Consider the following 19,183-nt stretch of genomic DNA (forward strand, 5'->3'; position numbering starts at 1 on the left):
ATTACCAGGCTGAAGGATCCTTAAATGAAAATGACAGAAGTTCAATTCTAGTGATTTTCCGTTTCAGCAAATGAGGAGAAAATCAATGGGCAGGGCAACTTGAAAGAAACAAAGGTGTAATCTACGGCATGATTAAAATGTATAGGAGATACTTCTGGAAGTCTGAAAGACAAGCCTTGTGCGCAACTTCAACTTGATTGCATGCACTGAAGTTTCTAAGATCATATCCAGTGCAGATATGTAAATAAATATTGTTATGGTTGTATTTTGGATAACTCGACACTATGGTATGAGGTAGTAACACTGGTATGGATTATCATCTCAAACCAGATTACTGGCTGTAGCTGCTTGAGTCATTATTTAGTACATTAATTAAGGTGTTTGCCATAATGCATGTGTTGATTAATAATACAAATGGCCTTGGGTCTATTACCACATACTGCTGCCATATAACAAAAAAGGTGCTATATAACAGAAAACGGCGGGCCCACAAAACTACTTATCTAATGTACATATTGGGCATTATTGCACAACTTCATGTTTAAGCTCATTAAATAACCAGTTAAGTTCATTTTAACCAATGTTGAGATGTGTCTGCTACGTATGCTCTGTAGATCCTTCATAAGCTCTAATCTGAGGTGCTATTGAGGCTGGTGACTCTAAACTAACTTCTCCTCCGCAGCAGCCCTGGGAAGGTCTTCATGAGAGCCAGTTTCATCATGGTGCTTGATGGGTTTTACAAAAGCACAAACTATTGTTTGCAAGAACTGTCCCAGAACAGCTGACCTTTGTGTCTTAAAATAACACCTACCCGTTGTTGTTACTGTAAGTACCTAATGCCATGTGTGTTATTTCATAGTTTTGAAATCTCCAGCCTTGTTCTAGAATAGAGAAAATAAATCACTAAACCGAAAGCCATAAATTAGAAGGTGTGTCCAATCTTTTGACTTCTAGCACATGCCCAAGGCATACTCATTCCAGAGATTAAACTTGCATAGATATTGTAGATGTGACTGCAAAAAACTGCTGTTGTAGTGATAAAAAATTTGATTCCCAGACTTTCATTTACAATTTGCTCATACTGAAAATCCTGTAAATACAATTTGCACTCTTCTACAACTTGAATATACTCAAAGTTCCCATCACAATGCGATGAAGATTATAAAGTTCCCATGGCATCCTGAAAATATCTGAAGAATGTAGCAGGAACCCGGTCAAATGCACCAGTCACGTTGCTCACTCTGTCTATTATATTGTCATTAATTTCCCTTCCCGCATACGATCACACGTGGAATAGATTGAACCAAGTTATTATTATGTCAGATCAGATGGCACCATGCTCTTGCGTGGCACTTGTCACATGCTTACAACGTTGTCATTATGTCCGACAAGTTGGTTGCTTTTCATTAGAAAGTGATGGTTTGAGGAATTTGGTTTATGTATAGTAAATTCTTGGAACATGAAATAGACGTGCAGATAACCTGCTGCATTTGTGTCATAAACATGGTAAGCACCAGAAGAATGTGATATAAGGTTAATCTGGTCTCCGATTTGTGCAGGTGCCCCATTTACAGCATTTGGGACCTTACTCAAGCGCCTAAAAGTGGTAGTTTGGTTTGAACCTGGGACCTTTAGATCCACAGTCCAAACAAAGCCTTCACTGCTGAGCTGCTGCCCTGCTTCAACACAACGTCATAACACAATCCTAAAGATGGTGTTGTGAGACCTCCAAGACAGTCAGAATGCCATCCGATCCCATCCGCATCATGAATGTAATATGTCAATGAAGTCCCTACCTTAAGAGGTCTTCGGTAGGTTATTAACTGGTCAGTGCCATGGTTTAATACATACTAAAGTTCTTCCTGTGTTTTGCTTCAACCATATCCTCTCCAGGTTTTTTTTTTTTAATGTACAAAAACTTCAGCAACACTATGAATAGATGCTGTCTACAGCATTCCTGCCAGGTTGTACATGCTCTTCCTCTATTCACTCAACTTTTTTGTTTATGTAGTGTGATTTTTCATTAATGTAAACGGGTTAACGATATAAAATCCCACAACATAGTGTCACCTAGAAAAGACATGGTTCACCTTTAAGTCTGGTTTCTTATTTTTGTCCATATTTCAGTACTCAAATATTCTACAGTTCTGAATGACTTCATTCTCCGACTAGAACTAACTAACTGATAAATACTTGACTTACCACAGAGCTTCTGCAGCGATTTCTCAGAATAGGTTTCCCTGTCGCAGCCCTTCCCGATGTGGCTGGTCTGCAGTTCTACAGTGACTCGAACCGAGGACATCGGCCCGCCACACGTCTCAAGGTGCATCGTGGGAAACAGCTGCTTGCTGCCTGTCCCGGGCTCATAGTCCATTTGCTTGCTCCATCCTAGAGACAAAACAAAATGATGCAATGATAACACCATCATTAAGGCAATACCGTGTGTCCATATGGACATGAACTAGAACTATGATTTATACCAACATATCATATCACCCAAGCACTTGTGCACTCAATTTAGAATTTTGTCACGTCCACAAAACTTCATAAAATGCAATGCTCACAAAACCAAAAAATTGATAAAGCTCACTAGCTACCACACACACACACACACACCAACACATATTGCTTTCATACCACTCCATTACTTTTGCCCTAATTGAAAAGTCTCTTTTATTTGTCTTTATTTATGGATTTGATTTTGCTTCAATGTCTTTCAAGCCGCTAACGTTTTTTTTTCCCGGTCTAACTCCTTCATACATATTTTTAGTAACACACTCCTCATTTATAATGGCAAGACAGTACTATCCATGTTGAAACAGATGCTGTCTTTTTTCTCAAGAGAGAAAGGGTCATAGTCCTTTATGAATAATTGTGGCAGTATTTTCACTCTGAATACAGAGAACGAGAGAAAAAAGCTTTGCATCTGTAATTAAAAGAATGAGATTAGATAAGTTTGGATTGTTCAGGAAACTTTTCCAATTTACCATATCTATTAGAAAAAAAACACTTAAGTATAACAATACAGTATAACTATAACTACTCCACATAATGCTTGTTAAATTGGAACCTTGTGCGCCGACACCTTTTTTAGGTCTGGAGAAAAGAATGGTACTTAGTATTTAGCATCCTAAGGTTTGTATTTAGAGTTTAGAGAGACTTTACCAGTTTTGTAGGGACATTGCTGTATATTCAGAGATTGGTTGAGTTTTTTTCTTTTCAATTAAACATAATAGTAATAGTAATATGCTGCCAGGCCAAAAAGAGCCACCATGTAATTTTAAATAAGCACGAACAGTATAGTACAGTACTTTGACTGAATAATTATTGCAGTGATCAATATGCTTCATCGTCTAACTCTTACTGATCCAGTGCATTGCTGTATGCCAGAAGATGTATCTCATGGTTTCTGAAAAGTCAAATTATTGACCTGCATCGAGCAAAGACAACAACTAGGGACATTGCTTAAATTGTGTGTTATAATCTGGGGTTGCTTCAAGTGCTGAGGTCTAGGATCTGTAATATTATGTGGCAATAAAACAAAGTAAGCTGATGACCAGAATGTACTGAATGACAGGTTCTTCCAGTTATGGAAGTCTTTGGGAAGTGCTGGAGGAGGAGGGTGGTTCGAATCTCTCGTCATCAAAGTCGGACATAAATCAAAGCAACTGAAATCAATGTTTTGATGTTGCAAAAGGTTCTTGAAACCATCCCATGGCGAATGTGTAAAAAAAAAAAAAAAACAGCTAAAGGTGGTCCAATGAAATATGATACTAATTTTTTTTTTTATAATTTTTTTTTGTTTACACAGTGTTTATTTCCAGTATATTTCTGCCTGAATAACTATAGCCACTTTTATAATTCAACAGCTTAAAAAAAGGCACTCGATCCAACGCATGCTATTATTTTCTTTAAAATAAATAAATAAATGATCACGCACCATCCAGCAGTTAATTATGCACACAATTTAACGAAGATATTAAATTCACGGCCATGAAATTGGAATTTGTATTGTTTTTTAATCATTTTATTGAAATTAATTTCGGAGTTTGTTTTTATTGACGGTCATAAAGAACGTGCTAACAATTTAAAGGAGGTCTAAGGTCTGCTATATTTTCAGTTAAGATTATACCAATAACCCCAACAAAAACCTTTTAGTCTACTTTACATGCATTTTAATTCTAAATAAGTCTGTAAATGTATTCAGGTAAAAAAAAAAGAGATATAATTCAATAACATGACTCTTGGTCATGACTTGAGGTCGTCTGGAAGCTCATTCGTGATATGTCACTTATTCTATATGCAAGAGGAAATATTTTTGTTGTAATTTATGTTACAAAACATTAGGAAACCAGGAGAGGCACTTTTTAAAAACTTGATGTTAAACCTGAGTGAAATGTTAATCCGTCCTAACGGCCAGGGCGGACCGGAGAAGGCAGTGGAAGGGATGGAGGATATAGATAGATAGATCAATGCTGACACATGAGGATTGACCCTGGAGAGAAAGATGGGCCAGCCAATTACAGACCTGCACTCGCATGACATTCGGGACTGAGAAATACCCTCTTTTCTTTCTTTCGAGCCTCCTTCTGTCCTTGCCCTGGGCTCATTACCACAGTCACCATGTTTCCACCTCAGCTCCTCACACTGAATGACAATGCAAGGCACACAATCTACAAGCCAGTGACTGAGTCTAGCTGCTGGTCAGTGCCTGTCAAAACATATTTAAGGAACTATCATGCATGAGGCTAAAGGAGGATGGGTCGGGGTCGATTGAATACAGGGAGGAGATTGACTTCGGTGAAATTGATTTGCACTTTCGGACTGAACTTGAGCATCGTGTGAGGTTGCTTTTACAAGATTTGTAATTAATCTGCTTGAGGGTGACCTTTTGCATTGTGCGGGGAAGAAGCTGTCATTTCGCAGGATAATCAAAACCAACACTTTCTCTGGGTAACACAAGAACATCCTCACCAGACCATGCTGTTCCTATGATAAACTGATGGACAGAATAATATTAAAATCGGTGGCACTTTTCTAATTGGCCCAGATCAAAAAAGTTCAGTTTAACAAGCGCTTGGAAAAGTGACTCGTGACAGCAAGATGCACATTTGCTGGTTAATTTGCCTTGGCACAAGTACTGGTAAGATGATTTAATTATGTGATATGAAGGGGAAACACAGCTTGGTTTACTTTTGCTCAGAGTGGAAATTGCTATTGGAATAAATTTGCATTCGGTTTAAAACTTGACGGAAAGCTGTTCTCCACACTGAGGTGAAATTCATTTCGTCAGATCTGCAACTACATCTTCTAACAGTTTTTTTTTTCCCCATTTCATTTTCGCTCAAATTTCCATGGTTTATCATTAAGGATTATTCTTATTCCTTTCTAAAAGCACATTTGCCCTTATTTAAAGAACTTCTGGTAATACATGGGTACCCATGAAAAGAAATTTCACCATGATACCTGTACTATAAAATTTTTGATAGAACCATGGCACTTATTTTCTGATATAGTACCTATATCACACCGTACTGTAGTATGGTAGACTGGGGGTACTGTAGTATGGTAGACTGTTCTTCTGTGGTATGGTACTCGGGAACAAGCACCAGGGTACTGTCATAAATATGTTTACATGTTTTGGTACTGCATATACTATACAATGCCAGTAGTATGTGCTAACATATTCAATATTATACATATACTGTAAGATACATCCTCAACTTTAGTAGCCACACAATACCATAGTATTCATAGTACTACCACATTACCTACCCTGGTACTCTGTAGATCTTCTGGTGCCTACCGTGGTAATGTTTGAAGTATTATGGTATCAGTATGGTATATTATGGTACGTACAGTACTACAGTTAGTATTTACATTTTACTAACATATTAAAATGGCTTATGGGTAAGTGCTACATAATTGCTAAACACTGGAAAACCAAATGTACAAAAACGTTAAACTTATTTAGTACCCATTTTAACGCCAAGGAAAAAAAAAACGCAGGACATGTTAATCCCTCTTTAATTCAGTGACTGCTACATGCAAGAATGGTAGCTGACATTTGAGTTAATTTCAAAAGCTTCTTAAATATGCTTTGTTAAACTTTGGAGACAGAGGGATTAACTACCAATTTGGCACAGTGCACCCGAATCACTGGCTCTGGAAAAAGGAAGCTTAAGAAGTAATTGTAATAAGAATATGGTATAAATTTTATACACCTTTACCAGTCTTCAGAACAGACTGTACTAAAGAACATACGTACTATAACTAAGAAACATACAATGTTCTAGGCAAACCCCATGTTCAAATGTGCATGTTCTCTATGTAATCCCCTGCACCATTCTTTTTTTTTTATTGTGGCAAAAAATCTCAGCACTGTACTTTGCCTGAAGTCTTCTCTAAATAGTCGGTTTTACGGCTTCATTGATAAAAAGTTTCATCATGAGTCTCTGTTTGACTTGAAGTGCCTAGTAAAAGGTGACTGTTGTGTTGGTGTTAAAGTAGAGGAGTAAGAAAAGAAGCAACAAACCAACCTTGCCAGCCAGGCTTGCACATGGGTTTGACGTGGATTTGGACAAGAACGCTGTCTTTCGCCCTCTTTTGGCCACAGTCATACGCGCTCACCATGATCTCGTAGTACTGCTGCTTGTCGTAACTTAAATGTTCCGTGTTCCGAATGTTGCCTTTAGGAAAGAAAAACATGTAAAAGGTGTGTTAATGAATTTCAAATAACCACAAGGGGCCAGTAAAGATTTCTATAAGATTTCTTGTGTTTATGTGCATGCTTGAAAAGACCTTAGACCGAAATAGCTAGTCAATAAATATTACTGTCATCCAGCCATCTTTCCTTGGAACCTTTTCAGTGGGTTGGCATGAAGACACAAAGAATCCCGACAGCAATCATAGTTTCATAGAACCACAGGGGACTAAAAAATTGGCACTGTCATGGTATGTTGATGGCCAGCCTTTGCTTAGACAAAAGAGTCTTTCCTCTTGGACAGTGAACCGGCAGTCTAGGGACTGGTCTAAATATGGCCAAAAGATGCTTACTCTGAACATCAAGGCTAGGAAACCTCAGCCCCACTGAATGGTTCAAAGTCCCATCAACTTCTTTACAAAAATGGACTGACACGAACCAGGACAGAAATCCTGGGAACAACCACAAGGTCATCAAAAGTAAGGTCATCCTCTAGAGTTCACAAAACACCCATTTTAAAATCTCATATAGTCTTAAGAAAGTCCAGCACAAGGTTGAGATCCCATGATGGGGTCCTAGAAGAACATAGTAGACTGTGAAGTGACCACAAAGCTTTCAGATAAGGTATAATAAATTTGAGATGCGAGAATCATAATGTCTTTGGTGCTATGATGAGCTATAGACATACACCAATGAGCCACCATTGGGTGACCTGAACAACACTGATCACCAGCTGTACAATGCTGGCCATGAGAGCACCCAATACACCGCAGTCCACCCCACACTGGGCCCAGCAGGCAGAGACCTCAAGACTTCCGAGCAGGCTTCAAAACTCCTTAGCTCCCAATGTGCTGGACAAACAACTCTGTTCCACAGAGGCTCCACCCTGCAGCGACCAAAGGATCCAACGCTTATGCCATGGTGTCAGACACCTTAGAGGCCCTGCCTCCTGCCCCCTGCCTTCAAGGAGTGTTAATAGTTTAAATGTTGTAGATGATCAGTGTATACTGTATATAGAAACTTGTTACTATCACACAGTACCCAGAGATGAGCTAGTATTTTCCAAATTAAGCAATGCATTGGCCTGTTGGACGCAAACCAATAATGGAAGCGAGAAAGTCTCACACTGCTTTCCACACTCCGATGGGGCTGACTCATTTAGTTAAAAATGCCTTGTATCTTTAGTAATTTAAAGCCAATTTCCATCTCACTGAGACAAAAGTGCACCCCTGGGTGTGGCATTTGTGGTCCAGCCAAACGTTAGCAATTCCTGCAAGCCTACAGGGGTTGCCACTACAGCTTCTGTTAGGAATCCCATCAGTGCTGGAACAGGATCCAATATTGCACACAGTGACCCAGGTAAATCTGATTGGCAAGCATAACACCGAGGTGACACGGTGGATAGAATTCAGTGAATCTAGCTTTCTGTTTTGTTTTTGGGAAAACATGCATAATATATAAATTGAAATGCATGTCCTTGGACAGAATACGGAGGACATGAAAATAGGCATGTTGTTGGCATAGCAATGTCCGTGACATGGACCAGCCTGATGAGGAGGGGAGGAAGACCAGAGGTTGTGGTATAGCAATGTATAAAAATACACTCGCCATGGCAAAAGAGATGACCTGTTACCCGAAGCGTACATATCTCTATATGATATACAGTACGTGTCATCCACCACGGGAAAAGGAAAGGGCAAGATGGCTGTATGCAAATATTGCATCATAATATGTCATATTCAGAATTTGTTAGAAGGTCTCAGCTTGCCTGTGCATGCACACAAGAAGGACACTACGTACATATTAGGCACAGATATGAAGCTGTATGACTAAATAAAGCACATGCGTCATACTATTGTATAGACGTTCAGTTGGAGATGTCTTTGTGTTCATGTGAGAGTTAATGTAGGCACTAACAGCAGGTGTAGGAAGGGATCTGTGAGAGTTGTCCTCATTATAAGGAGAACATTCTTGAAGCACTTGTACTGTGAAACTTGTGCACTGGCCACCTTCTGCTCGAGGGCTGAGACGGGAGCTAACGAGCGGTAGCTCTGAGACTAAACTTCTGCGGGTGATGATTGAAAGATGAACGAGTTCAAATTCGAATTCTTAATTCATTTAAATGTTAAGTAGCTTTTTTTTTTCAGAATGCGAAATGAGGATGTGTCGGAGAGGAGGTGAAATCTTGACACAACTGACAAAGGTGTTTGCAGACACACGTGCAGGCGTATCCGCTAACACCGCTGAGACAGCGGCAAGGATGTAAATTAAATCTAAATCATTCTTGACATCTGTTTTTGCCTGTTGTCTTTATCTAATGTGTATATATGGAAGTGAGTGCAACATATGGGCAGGGAATATAACAAGCTTTCCTTTTGTCAAATACAAGAGGAAAGTGTTCCTGATTATCTCATCTAGCACTTGCGGAGTGAGCCATCTTGTTCTTTCATGCGTATGGGAATAGGCCTAGCTTCGTATTTCACATACGTAAAAGGCAATCAGTTCTTATTTACGACGCACAGAAATGATGCAGAGATAAGCGAAGTAAAGATTCTGTGGGTCTTTTTATATCCCTGCTCTGTTCATAATGCAGAGAAGCAGGAAGTTGAGGAGAGACAGAGAAGCCTCGTCTTTATTGTGCCTATTAATCTTTGTGTTTTTGTGCATGCGAGAGATAAAAAGAGATAGAAAGGAAAGTAATATTAGAGAGTAAAAGAGCCTTACCGTTGCGGTCAATGGCAAAAGGTGTGTTTTGCGTAATGATCTCAAAGTTGCAGATCTGGCTGTACTGGGCCGAACAATCCTGGTCCCAAGCCTCCACTTGCACAATGCTGTCATAAATCTTTCCCTCTGTCACCGTGGCCTGGTACACCGGCTCACGGAAGGAAGGAGAGAACTCGTTCACGTCCTCGACCTGGATGTGGACCACTGCTCTAATGCACAGAATGAAGCAGGGATGGGATAATGGAGACGAGTGCAGAGAGGTAGAAAATAAACAGATAAAGTTGTACAAGACGAACGTAAAGTCAATGTAATAGGAAGGTAGGAAAACCAGCAGGGGTAGTTAAATACTTAACTACTCACACATCACTAATTTATCGCTAATTATACAAGTAAGTGCTGTATTTAGCATGCTGAAATAAACATTGGGGCATTTAAAATCACTTAGATTCAATTGAAATAAAAAAGAAAGTAGGTTAGGAATTACTTATGGCATAAAACAGAACTGCGGAATACAGTACAGATAGAAAGATGAAAATAGAACTGTGCACGTTTTCTCTAAATAAATCGAGAATTTGCATCCTAGTCTATGTCTTAACCAGGTCGCATCAGCTCCAGATAAGTGTTAAGTATATACATTTAATTCCCAGCAAAGGTCCCATTTCCACTTTACCAAGTGCTCGCAGGTCTCAGAGGTGCCCTAGTGTGTGCCTATTAATGCTGAAGCTGAAAAATTACTCAGATAAAACATTTCAATGTGTTTTAAAATTTTCAATTTCCTTTGCTTCACTTCTCCTCCGAACACACTGTTTCATTGTTTATCCAAAGGAGCTACTGCTGAGCCATGTGCACTATAGAGAACAACAAAACTGAGCTACAGCCCAGGGGGAGGGTCTCTTCTTATATGAGGTCACATAATGAGAAACTTTAACTAAGTAAGTAATACCTAAGTACTACATCTAATAACGTCTAAGGATTTGGCTATATCTAAGAAAAAAAAAATTTGGGAAAGTTTTCGTCTTGTGTTTTCTGTTTGGATCTGAATCTCTAAAGTTAATTTTGCATAACATGCCCCCTTTCGTCAGCATGATGGCGTAGTGGTTAGTACAGGTCCAGATTCCGGGTTCGATTCCTGCCTCGGCCCTGTGTGCATGGAGTTTGCATGTTCTCCCCATGCTGGGGGGTTTCCTCCGATGCTCCAGTTTCCTCCCACAGGTCAAAAGTTTAGCATATTACAGTAGGCTAATTGGTGTTCTCAAATTTCCCTATAGTGTGTGAATGCCCGTGTGAATGTATGTGTGTGCCCTGTGACAGATTGGCACTCTGTCCAGGCAATAGGCACCTGGGATAGGCTCCAGGCCCTCCGACCCTGTGTACAGGATAAAGCGGTGTAGACGATGAGTGAGTGAGTTTTGAGGGTGAGTTTTTCGATCCAATTAGATTACATCGCACATCTACGCACTTGTGGCTCTTTTTCCAGCCGTCTCCTGAGACGTCAGCCCCGCAGTCGTAAGCCTGAATGATGAAGGTGAACTCCTTTTGTTGCTCGCAATCAATGGGACCAGACGCTTTCAGTACTCCTTCCCCTGATGTCTTGTTTAATACCTCCGCCTTGAACGGGGCGTCCTGTCCACGGATCTTGAAAGCACAAATCTCCCCTGAAACAGTAAAAAAAACAAAAAAAAAAAACAAGAGGAAGAGAATAATGAGTTTCATATATGCATATTAGGCTTTTTCAACCCCACCGTCATTTCAACAAGGTGTTGTCAGATCTCAAGTTTCAAACAGAAGGTTTTTAATGCTTAAATATGCGGGGCGCTACTGTATGTAGATTTCGTTTTTACTGCGAGCGCAGGCTGAGAGGGAAGGTCTGCCTTTTCATGCATTTCTTTACTGTGGATGTAAAATCTCATTGTGTCATAACAGAGCTCGCAAAGCCTGGAATGGGGCTCTGTGAAAATTACTGACCTAAATATTTAAGATTCTTGTCTCCATAGCACATTGTTAACTGGCCCCTTTCAATTTCTTGCCAAGGAGAATTCAATTATGAGAGCTGCACTGAGAGCACAGTGGGATTTATTTTTCCTTGTACGTGTACAATTTAATTATGGCAAGTTATTGCCTTGTAATAATGAACTATGGGTGTTTACTTGTGTCTTTCATCTTCCTTATGCAGGTGAGGAGATAAAAGCCTACCTCTCGAGAGAATTAATTTGGTTTAATGGTATGCCACAGTGAAGGCCTGCCCATATGACCATGAAATATCGGCTTACGAGAAAAAAAAAAATTACAACAAAGGATGTTGTCTTGCTTTTATATCAACTTCCTCTTCCTTAATATGTCTTGTCACGGATTAGAAGCAGTGATCAGGAAAGTTTATTGAAGTGTGTGACCGTGAAATATGTATGTTCCACAGCCTTGGCTATGTCACAAGAAAATTTTTTTGCTATTTAGTTGGCCAAAAACAGAATGTACATATCAATACAATGCATTTGTTAGAGAGATTTCTATTCGTAAACACAATTGTGGACACTTTCAATAAGGTGGCCACACTACAGTATGATTCATTCAGTAAGTAGCGGACTAAGATGTCCAGCAATGGTTCAGACTCCTGTTGTGGTTCCTTGTTCTGGAGATTGATTCCAGTTTTTCAAAGCTCATAAATCCAAAAATATTCAATCCAGACAAAGCTTTAAAAAAAAAAAAAAAAGAGAGGGAGACTCATCTTCCAAGGTGTAGGGCTAATCAAAATCACAGTGGTCAACCTCAAAAAGGGAAATGTCATGTATACGAATATATAGCAGAATAATAAGCGTTGGCAAAAACTATTGAACCGAAAATTGAATTGCGTGAATTTCTCCCTTGTTCTTCATATCGTATCGGATCATTCAATATATTATCAATATATTATATCTATACACTACTGCTGCAATTAAAATTTTCTACAACCAGTGATAACAGATAATTGTTCGTGAGTTATTTACTACGGAACATTGTTAAACACTTCTGTGATGTTATGTTAGTAATTTGTTTTGCCTGAATGGTTTCCTTAACACAATTATGTATATCAGGCGCGTTTACTAGTCAGCATTTACTAGTTCATTGGAAACCAGAAAGTAAGACTGAGTAAGTCTACAACAGGAAAAGAGATGCGTAGTATTTGACAGTTGAGATCTCTGCTTGCAATTGATTTTTTCCCCAAAAGGTTTATTTTTCCACCGGTGACGGACTGGCCGCCCATCCAGGGTGTACCCTGCCTAGTGCCCTGGGATAGGCTTCAGGCTTCCGTGACCCTGAACAGGATAAAGGGTATAAAAAGTGAGTGAGTGAATGAAAGTGTTTTCTCTGATAGACAGCTCTCTGGTCTATCATTTTTAGCGAAAAATGTATTTTTCACGGGTTAAAAAATGGGTCTAGACCAAAATTTGACATTCAGATCTACAGTCAAAATTGTGTCCCCCCAAAACCCCACATCCTACTCCTTTTGTTGTCAACTGGTGTTTTTTTTCCCATGTTGTGTATTTTGTCGTCTCTGGAAGCTCTGTCACTAAAACAAATTCCTTGTATATGCAAATGTACTTGTCAATAAAGCTCTTTGTGATTAATTGTTCAAACATGAAAAAAAAGCATTCTATATTCTGGACAGTGGTGGCTCAGTGCGTTATGGATCATACGGTTGCCTCTGTTGGGCCCTTAAGCAAGGCCCCCAACAGTGTCTGCTCCAGGCTTAGGTGTAGTTTGACAGCTGACCCTGCTCTCTGACCACTGCCTTCTAACAAAAAGCAGAAAAAGCTGAAAAAGCTAGAAGCAGGGAAACAGCATTTCCATGCTTATTTATATATACTTTAAATTAAATGGAATACATTTTCTGCTATTTTGCCTCTCTTTTAATCCTTCTCTCAGTTGGTACCCATGCCTGTTGTGGATCCACTGGAACTATAAAATCTGGAGCATTGTCAAGACCATTCTGTCCAATCCTATAAAGTATTTTTTATTCAATATTTTATAGAAGCTGATTTTGTCCCTGTCACATTTTAAAAGCGTACACTGTTCAGTTGCTCAAGGCAAAACCCTAACCAAGCACCTTACAAAACTGTACAGGATATTTCCTTCCAATTACACTGACACATGGTGCTCTGGTGGCATTGACATTTAATGAGAACTGTCCTGTTGTAGTGTGCACTCGCCTCACTGCTTGTGGTGTGCACTTGATTTGTAGCCGCTTGATTTTACGTTTTTTGCTGCCAAGTGATAGGCTAATTGTAATTGAATTACTCACTCTCACTCACTCATCTTCTATACCGCTTTATCCTGCGTTCAGGGTCGCGGGGACCTGGAGTCTATCCCAGGAGGCTTGGGGCACGAGGCAGGGTACACCCTGGACAGGGTGTCGATCCATCGCAGGGCTGGGTAGTTACATAAATGAGTATTTTGATAGTCCAGAATCAATTGGATGCACTCTAAGACTTATGCGCTATTACAAAATGAGTTTACAGTGAGACTTTCCTAAATAATATATGTTAGAATATGTTGAAAACAAGATCTGACTGCTCTTTCTGCTTTCTGCAAAGTGACATGAATTGCACCTGTACAAAGGTATTCACAATCAGAGAGCAGGGAAGTGAGGGCATGCAGAGGAACTATTATGCATGAGATCACTTCCACAGTTGTCTGAGTCACACACACTTCCCTTTCCCCTCACTCTTCAATCCAGCATGTACAATTTGTTTGCAAGGTTGTCAAGGTGTGATTCAAGGCACCTTGCATTCATTTTAATGAGCACACTTGCCGGTACCGCTCTGCATGCACTGTTGGCTGTCTTCGCACTCTCTAATAAAGATACTGTTTAAGCGCCATAACATCATAAACATAAAAATCAGCATTAGGAATTCACAGTTCATTGTAGCAGCTTAAATAGGTAACTTACAAAGAGGTTAATAAAATGTCCAATGATGCTCCTTATTGCCAGTGTAATATATATATATATATACACACGAATGTGGACGAGAGGAAATATATGAATATTTCTCAGGGACTGCGGGGTCTTTTCACTGTTTCCTCATTTCCTAAGCCATTCTGTCCTCAAATGTCATTGGAAAGGCAGATCTTAAAGGGCAGAGTGAAAACTGATCCAGAGGAAGAAGGACCGAGGTTCGAGCCATGAAAGGTCAAGGCAATAGGTTAATACGGTCTATAGTATGTGTATGTAGAATATTTGTAGCCTTATTTACTCAAAGAAATGAAGTCTGCTCAAGAAACTTTGTGAAGAAATTGTGGAGAAGGAATAGACTGTAGAAAAGGAGTGGAATAAAACATAAGGAGGGCGGACTGACGTGGTGGTGTCTTTCCCAATGGTGAAGTTGATAGAGAAGTCACTTATGCCACATAATTTCCCTCCATTTTCTCCATAACTTGGTCACCAATAGACCTGCAGTCAAATGCAACTCTGAACCATACAACTGAGTCTCCTTTTTAACACTGAGCACAAAAGGTTCTTCGCAATGCACAAGTATTATGAGATTGAAAGAAGAAGGTCCAAGTGGGCGGACTTGGTTGAAGAGGCAAGTGTATGAAAGGCATTGTAGAAATGACAGAACTGTGAATGGGAGTGTAGGGAGCCATCCGTCAAAACTCAAAGAAGTGCTTGAAATGTGTAATTATTGGATCTTTCTGCTGTCAAAACTAATGGGTCAGTGCCTTTTGTCCACCAAGCTCTTGGGAAAAAAAACGTACTTGGTTGTGACGTGCAGGACCGCCTTCTTACTCTAATGGATTGACTGCTTTATATGACTTCCTTATGCCTCTATGGTTTGCAAGAATTCTGGCACAGTTGTGCGAACATGACAGAAAATTTTGTTTTGTTGTTCTTATATGGTCAAAAATGCTTCCATTGTGCATTTTTTCTACATATCTATCATGCTTTAGAAACTCTTAGGCTGGGAATATACTCGCTTTTACCTACGCATATGCACACATGGGATTGCATTAGGTTGGTGCATAGCCTGTGCATGTACTCAGAAATGAATGCAATTTCCTGTAAGATGCAACTGTACAGTATATAAACCGTGGGGGCAGCAGGCACATCAAAAATGGGGGAAAGTTTTAAAGAGTAGCTCCACAATTACCCGCAATTGTATGATATATATTTATACTGTACAGTAACATGCATGTAAAAAAGTTGGCAGGAGATGAGAACTATCTGGCCATGATATTAGCATTAGCATTAGCGTCACCATGTTTGTTTTCTTCATAAAAAACTGGTTCATTGAATTCTTCAGTGTGCCCCCTATTGGAATCCTCCTGGAAGTACAGTATGTAAACAAAACCCCTCAAAGCGTTGACTGTTGACTACATGAACACATGGTTTAAAAGGGATTATACCTCAGACTTTACGATATCCTTAATATAGATAAATAATAAAGATTACAAAGTGGTAGCTACAGTAACATTCAGACAGACGCATACTCGATAAGTGGCTTAACACGGGCTAAGGGGAAAAACATCTACAAAAAAAGTATACAGAACGAAAAAAGTAAACCTCTTAAGATACTGTAGGCATAACTCTTACCCTCTAATAAAAAGTTTTTTTTTTTAAATAAAACCTGATATGCTTGTGCTGTTAATAAAAATGTCAGCAAGTTATTGGCCACCATTTTGAGATGTAGTACGTCTGGTAAGCATTGTTATTTTCTACTCATAATTTCTATTGATATCATCTTTCTTCATTTTTAAATGTGTTCCTGTCCTGTCACATTTATTACAAGCTATTTTTATGTACACCATTTATCATCCCAACATAAATAAGCTACTTCACTATACTACTGATTAAATAACCTTGTAGGATAGAATAGAGGTGCAATGACCATTGCGCGGCAGGAATGGTTCATGTGGATTTGTGGATGTCCCAAGGACAGGTATCTGAAATCTAAGGTCAACCTTTGACCTCTCTTTAGAAATTTACGATATATGTAGGTGGCCTTGTCGCTTTTAAAAGCCAGTGTGACCCTCTCTGTGTCAAACCAAAAAAAAAACAAAAAACAGGCCATCCAGGTAATGGTGTGTAGTCTCATTGTGAAAGCACCCTATCACCAAAACAGGCCATTTATCAGCATAAAACTGGGTTCATTGAGCCTGCTAGCCACTCTGTCACCCCAATATGGGACAGATACTATTGTGCTTGCCAGTCAGGATTCAGGAATCAGGCAGGATACTCGGCTTGCTGATTGCAGTGCTAAGTCCCTTGGGCCAGCTATACCTAAAAGGGTTTTAGCAATGGGTTATTAGCCTTCACCAAGATCCCAAATACTGCAGACAAAGGTGTGTCCTCATCTTATCCCATCGCATCTCAGTAAGAGGAGTCCACATGGAAGCAGTATCACACTGGGGAGAGTAAGTAACCATGGGTGCACTGTGGTGTCATATAGACACAAGGGTGTCTCCAATCCTCCTGTGAGATCAGTACACACCTCCTAATTCAAAGTGAGAATGACCTACAGTATCTGGCTATATTCTTGTTCTTCAGTTATACCAGTTCTGAGACACTACCATAAACTGTTCCAGGTGATTCTTTTGTAACATCACCATACAATGTAAGGTGGAATGTGGAGAATTCTACTGTATGCATTTCTGCCTCGAAAGTGATTTAGACAAAGAGTCCTACTCATATCCCATGTGATCACTGCTACTGTGGCAGCTTTGTCCCTGAGTTGACCTGCTGTCCCAAATTGACCAAGAGGTTTGGCATCCTGGCCAGGTTACGTCACCTGTACTAAGTGGAGACAGGTGAATCCCCTCCAAACCATGAATTCCCTGATAAATTGTCATACATGAGCTTAGCATAGGGGTGCAGCTCGTACACTGACCACCTCACAGCTACTGGGTCAGTCGTGATATTAGACTCTTTACGCATGTTCTGCCACAGTTTCTGTCTACACACTATCGGTTTGGAATCTACTGGCTTACTTCCACATCCCAAAAATAAGCCAACCGATGGTCAGAATGAATGTTTTGACATGAGGCTACATGGTGATCAACTGCTGTCCCACCTATTGAGTTTTAGAAATGGGTTATTAGCCTTCACCAAGATCCCAAATACCTCAGACAAAGATGTGTCCTCATCTCATCCACATTTCCCACTTTACACCCAGTGTTAGGGATAGCAGTGGAAGTCTTTATGAGGTTTCTTAGTTTACAACAAAAGAACCATATTTTTTTAAGAACAAAAGAACTAAAACTGCACCATCTTAAGAAAGAGTCCCTCATGAAGACCAACATACAGTAAGCAGCACATGCATATAAACCTGTCTGAGCCAGGCTGTCATAAAAATTGAACACCTTCTAAACCATCATAATTGAAAATTCAACATTGCTCTTTGGTTAAGCGTTTATAATTTATTGAGTGATAAAATGTTCATTCATGTGCTCAATACTTACTTTGTAATTAGATTTTGATTTACACCATGTTCTGGAAAAATGTTCAAAAGTCTTGAAGCCCTCCGATTTCTGCATATTTTTCTTCCAAATAGACAAAACTTCTTGCATTTATTAATGTAGCCTTGATGAATAATTCTTCAGGCTTCTTAAAGGAATTAAAAAAAAAGTTTTTATACCTGAGCAGTTTTAGAGAAATGTGTTAAGCCACACAGTGACCTAAGAATCATTTAATTATACAACGTACTGTAAGGCATGAACCAGTAAGAAACAGGTGCAGATGATGACAGATGATCAGGCCAGTAATTATTATACCGCTGATAGTGAATGCGGAGTTGTTGGAACAGACGAGCGGGGAAATAAGGTTGCTGCTGAGGTTGTTACATAAACAATTTAAAATTGTATCTTTAGCCACTTTGCAACCTGCAAAACATTTGTTCCAGTCTCTTTCATTTAATCTAAATCATTTGATTTAATTTAATTTATATAGTATGTATATACGGTATCAATCTATCTGAGTATGCATGAGTTTCTGAAGTCGGAATGATTTTTGTTCAAAAGCGAAGCTCTCTGATTCAAACTGTTCTGAGAGTCTTGTTTAAAAACAGACAATGCTACAGAATCAATGGATCTCAGATGGACATATAGCCAGATTTGTACACAGTGCTCGCTCCACAGATGATGCCGCAATACTTATTTCTGAAACATCATTTGCAACCTGATCTCCATCTAAAAGATGTTTGTAGCGACTGACCGTCAATTTATTTTCAGTGCAGAGAAGGAGCTTTAACAGATTTTGATGGACACAAGCTCCATGGTGTATTTTTGCTCATTTTATGCTTGCTTGAACAAGGCGAATAGGCTGAGGGAGATATGTAAATATGAATCTAATTGGCTTGTCAGGGCTTCGACCGCCCCATTCATATGCGTGACAGAAAATAAGGCAGACTGAATTTAGCTGTTACGCTCCTATGTGTAATTAAGTTCTAGCATATACATTGCACCTTGGCTCAATGGGCTGTGTTTGAACTGGCCTGTCATTTCCTGTCATCTACTAGGCATGTATATCCTGTTTCACCTTCTACAGCCTCAAAAGCAATTCTCTTGCATGGTTGATGATGGATTTTTTTTTTTTTTTTTTTGGGGAAATATCCTGTTTCGTTCTTTTTATACATTCCTCTGTGTACCCACTGGTGAGTGACAATCTGTCAAGTTATCGTTATTTTTTCATGTTTGAACATGACACTTTTAAAATGAGCTTTTCTCAATTCTATGCAAATTAAGTAACTTTTCACACTGTAAAGCAACAAATCTAAAGAGTTGGGGGTT

General features: G+C 39.4%; 1 protein-coding gene across 1 annotated transcript in view; it reads right to left on the minus strand.

Moving 5' to 3' along the window:
- clstn2a (calsyntenin 2a) overlaps positions 1 to 19,183 on the minus strand; it is a 100,309-nt gene that overhangs the window by 26,503 nt on the left and 54,623 nt on the right. The window contains exons 3-6 of the mRNA XM_053495610.1: positions 10,887 to 11,082; positions 9,428 to 9,636; positions 6,540 to 6,689; positions 2,203 to 2,388 (exon numbers count right to left, since the gene is read on the minus strand). Of these exons, the coding sequence (XP_053351585.1) occupies positions 2,203 to 2,388; positions 6,540 to 6,689; positions 9,428 to 9,636; positions 10,887 to 11,082 (741 nt within the window). The remainder of the gene's footprint in view (positions 1 to 2,202; positions 2,389 to 6,539; positions 6,690 to 9,427; positions 9,637 to 10,886; positions 11,083 to 19,183) is intronic.

Source organism: Clarias gariepinus, chromosome 1 (assembly GCF_024256425.1).
Source record: "Clarias gariepinus isolate MV-2021 ecotype Netherlands chromosome 1, CGAR_prim_01v2, whole genome shotgun sequence".
In the NCBI taxonomy this organism is placed as follows: domain Eukaryota; kingdom Metazoa; phylum Chordata; class Actinopteri; order Siluriformes; family Clariidae; genus Clarias; species Clarias gariepinus.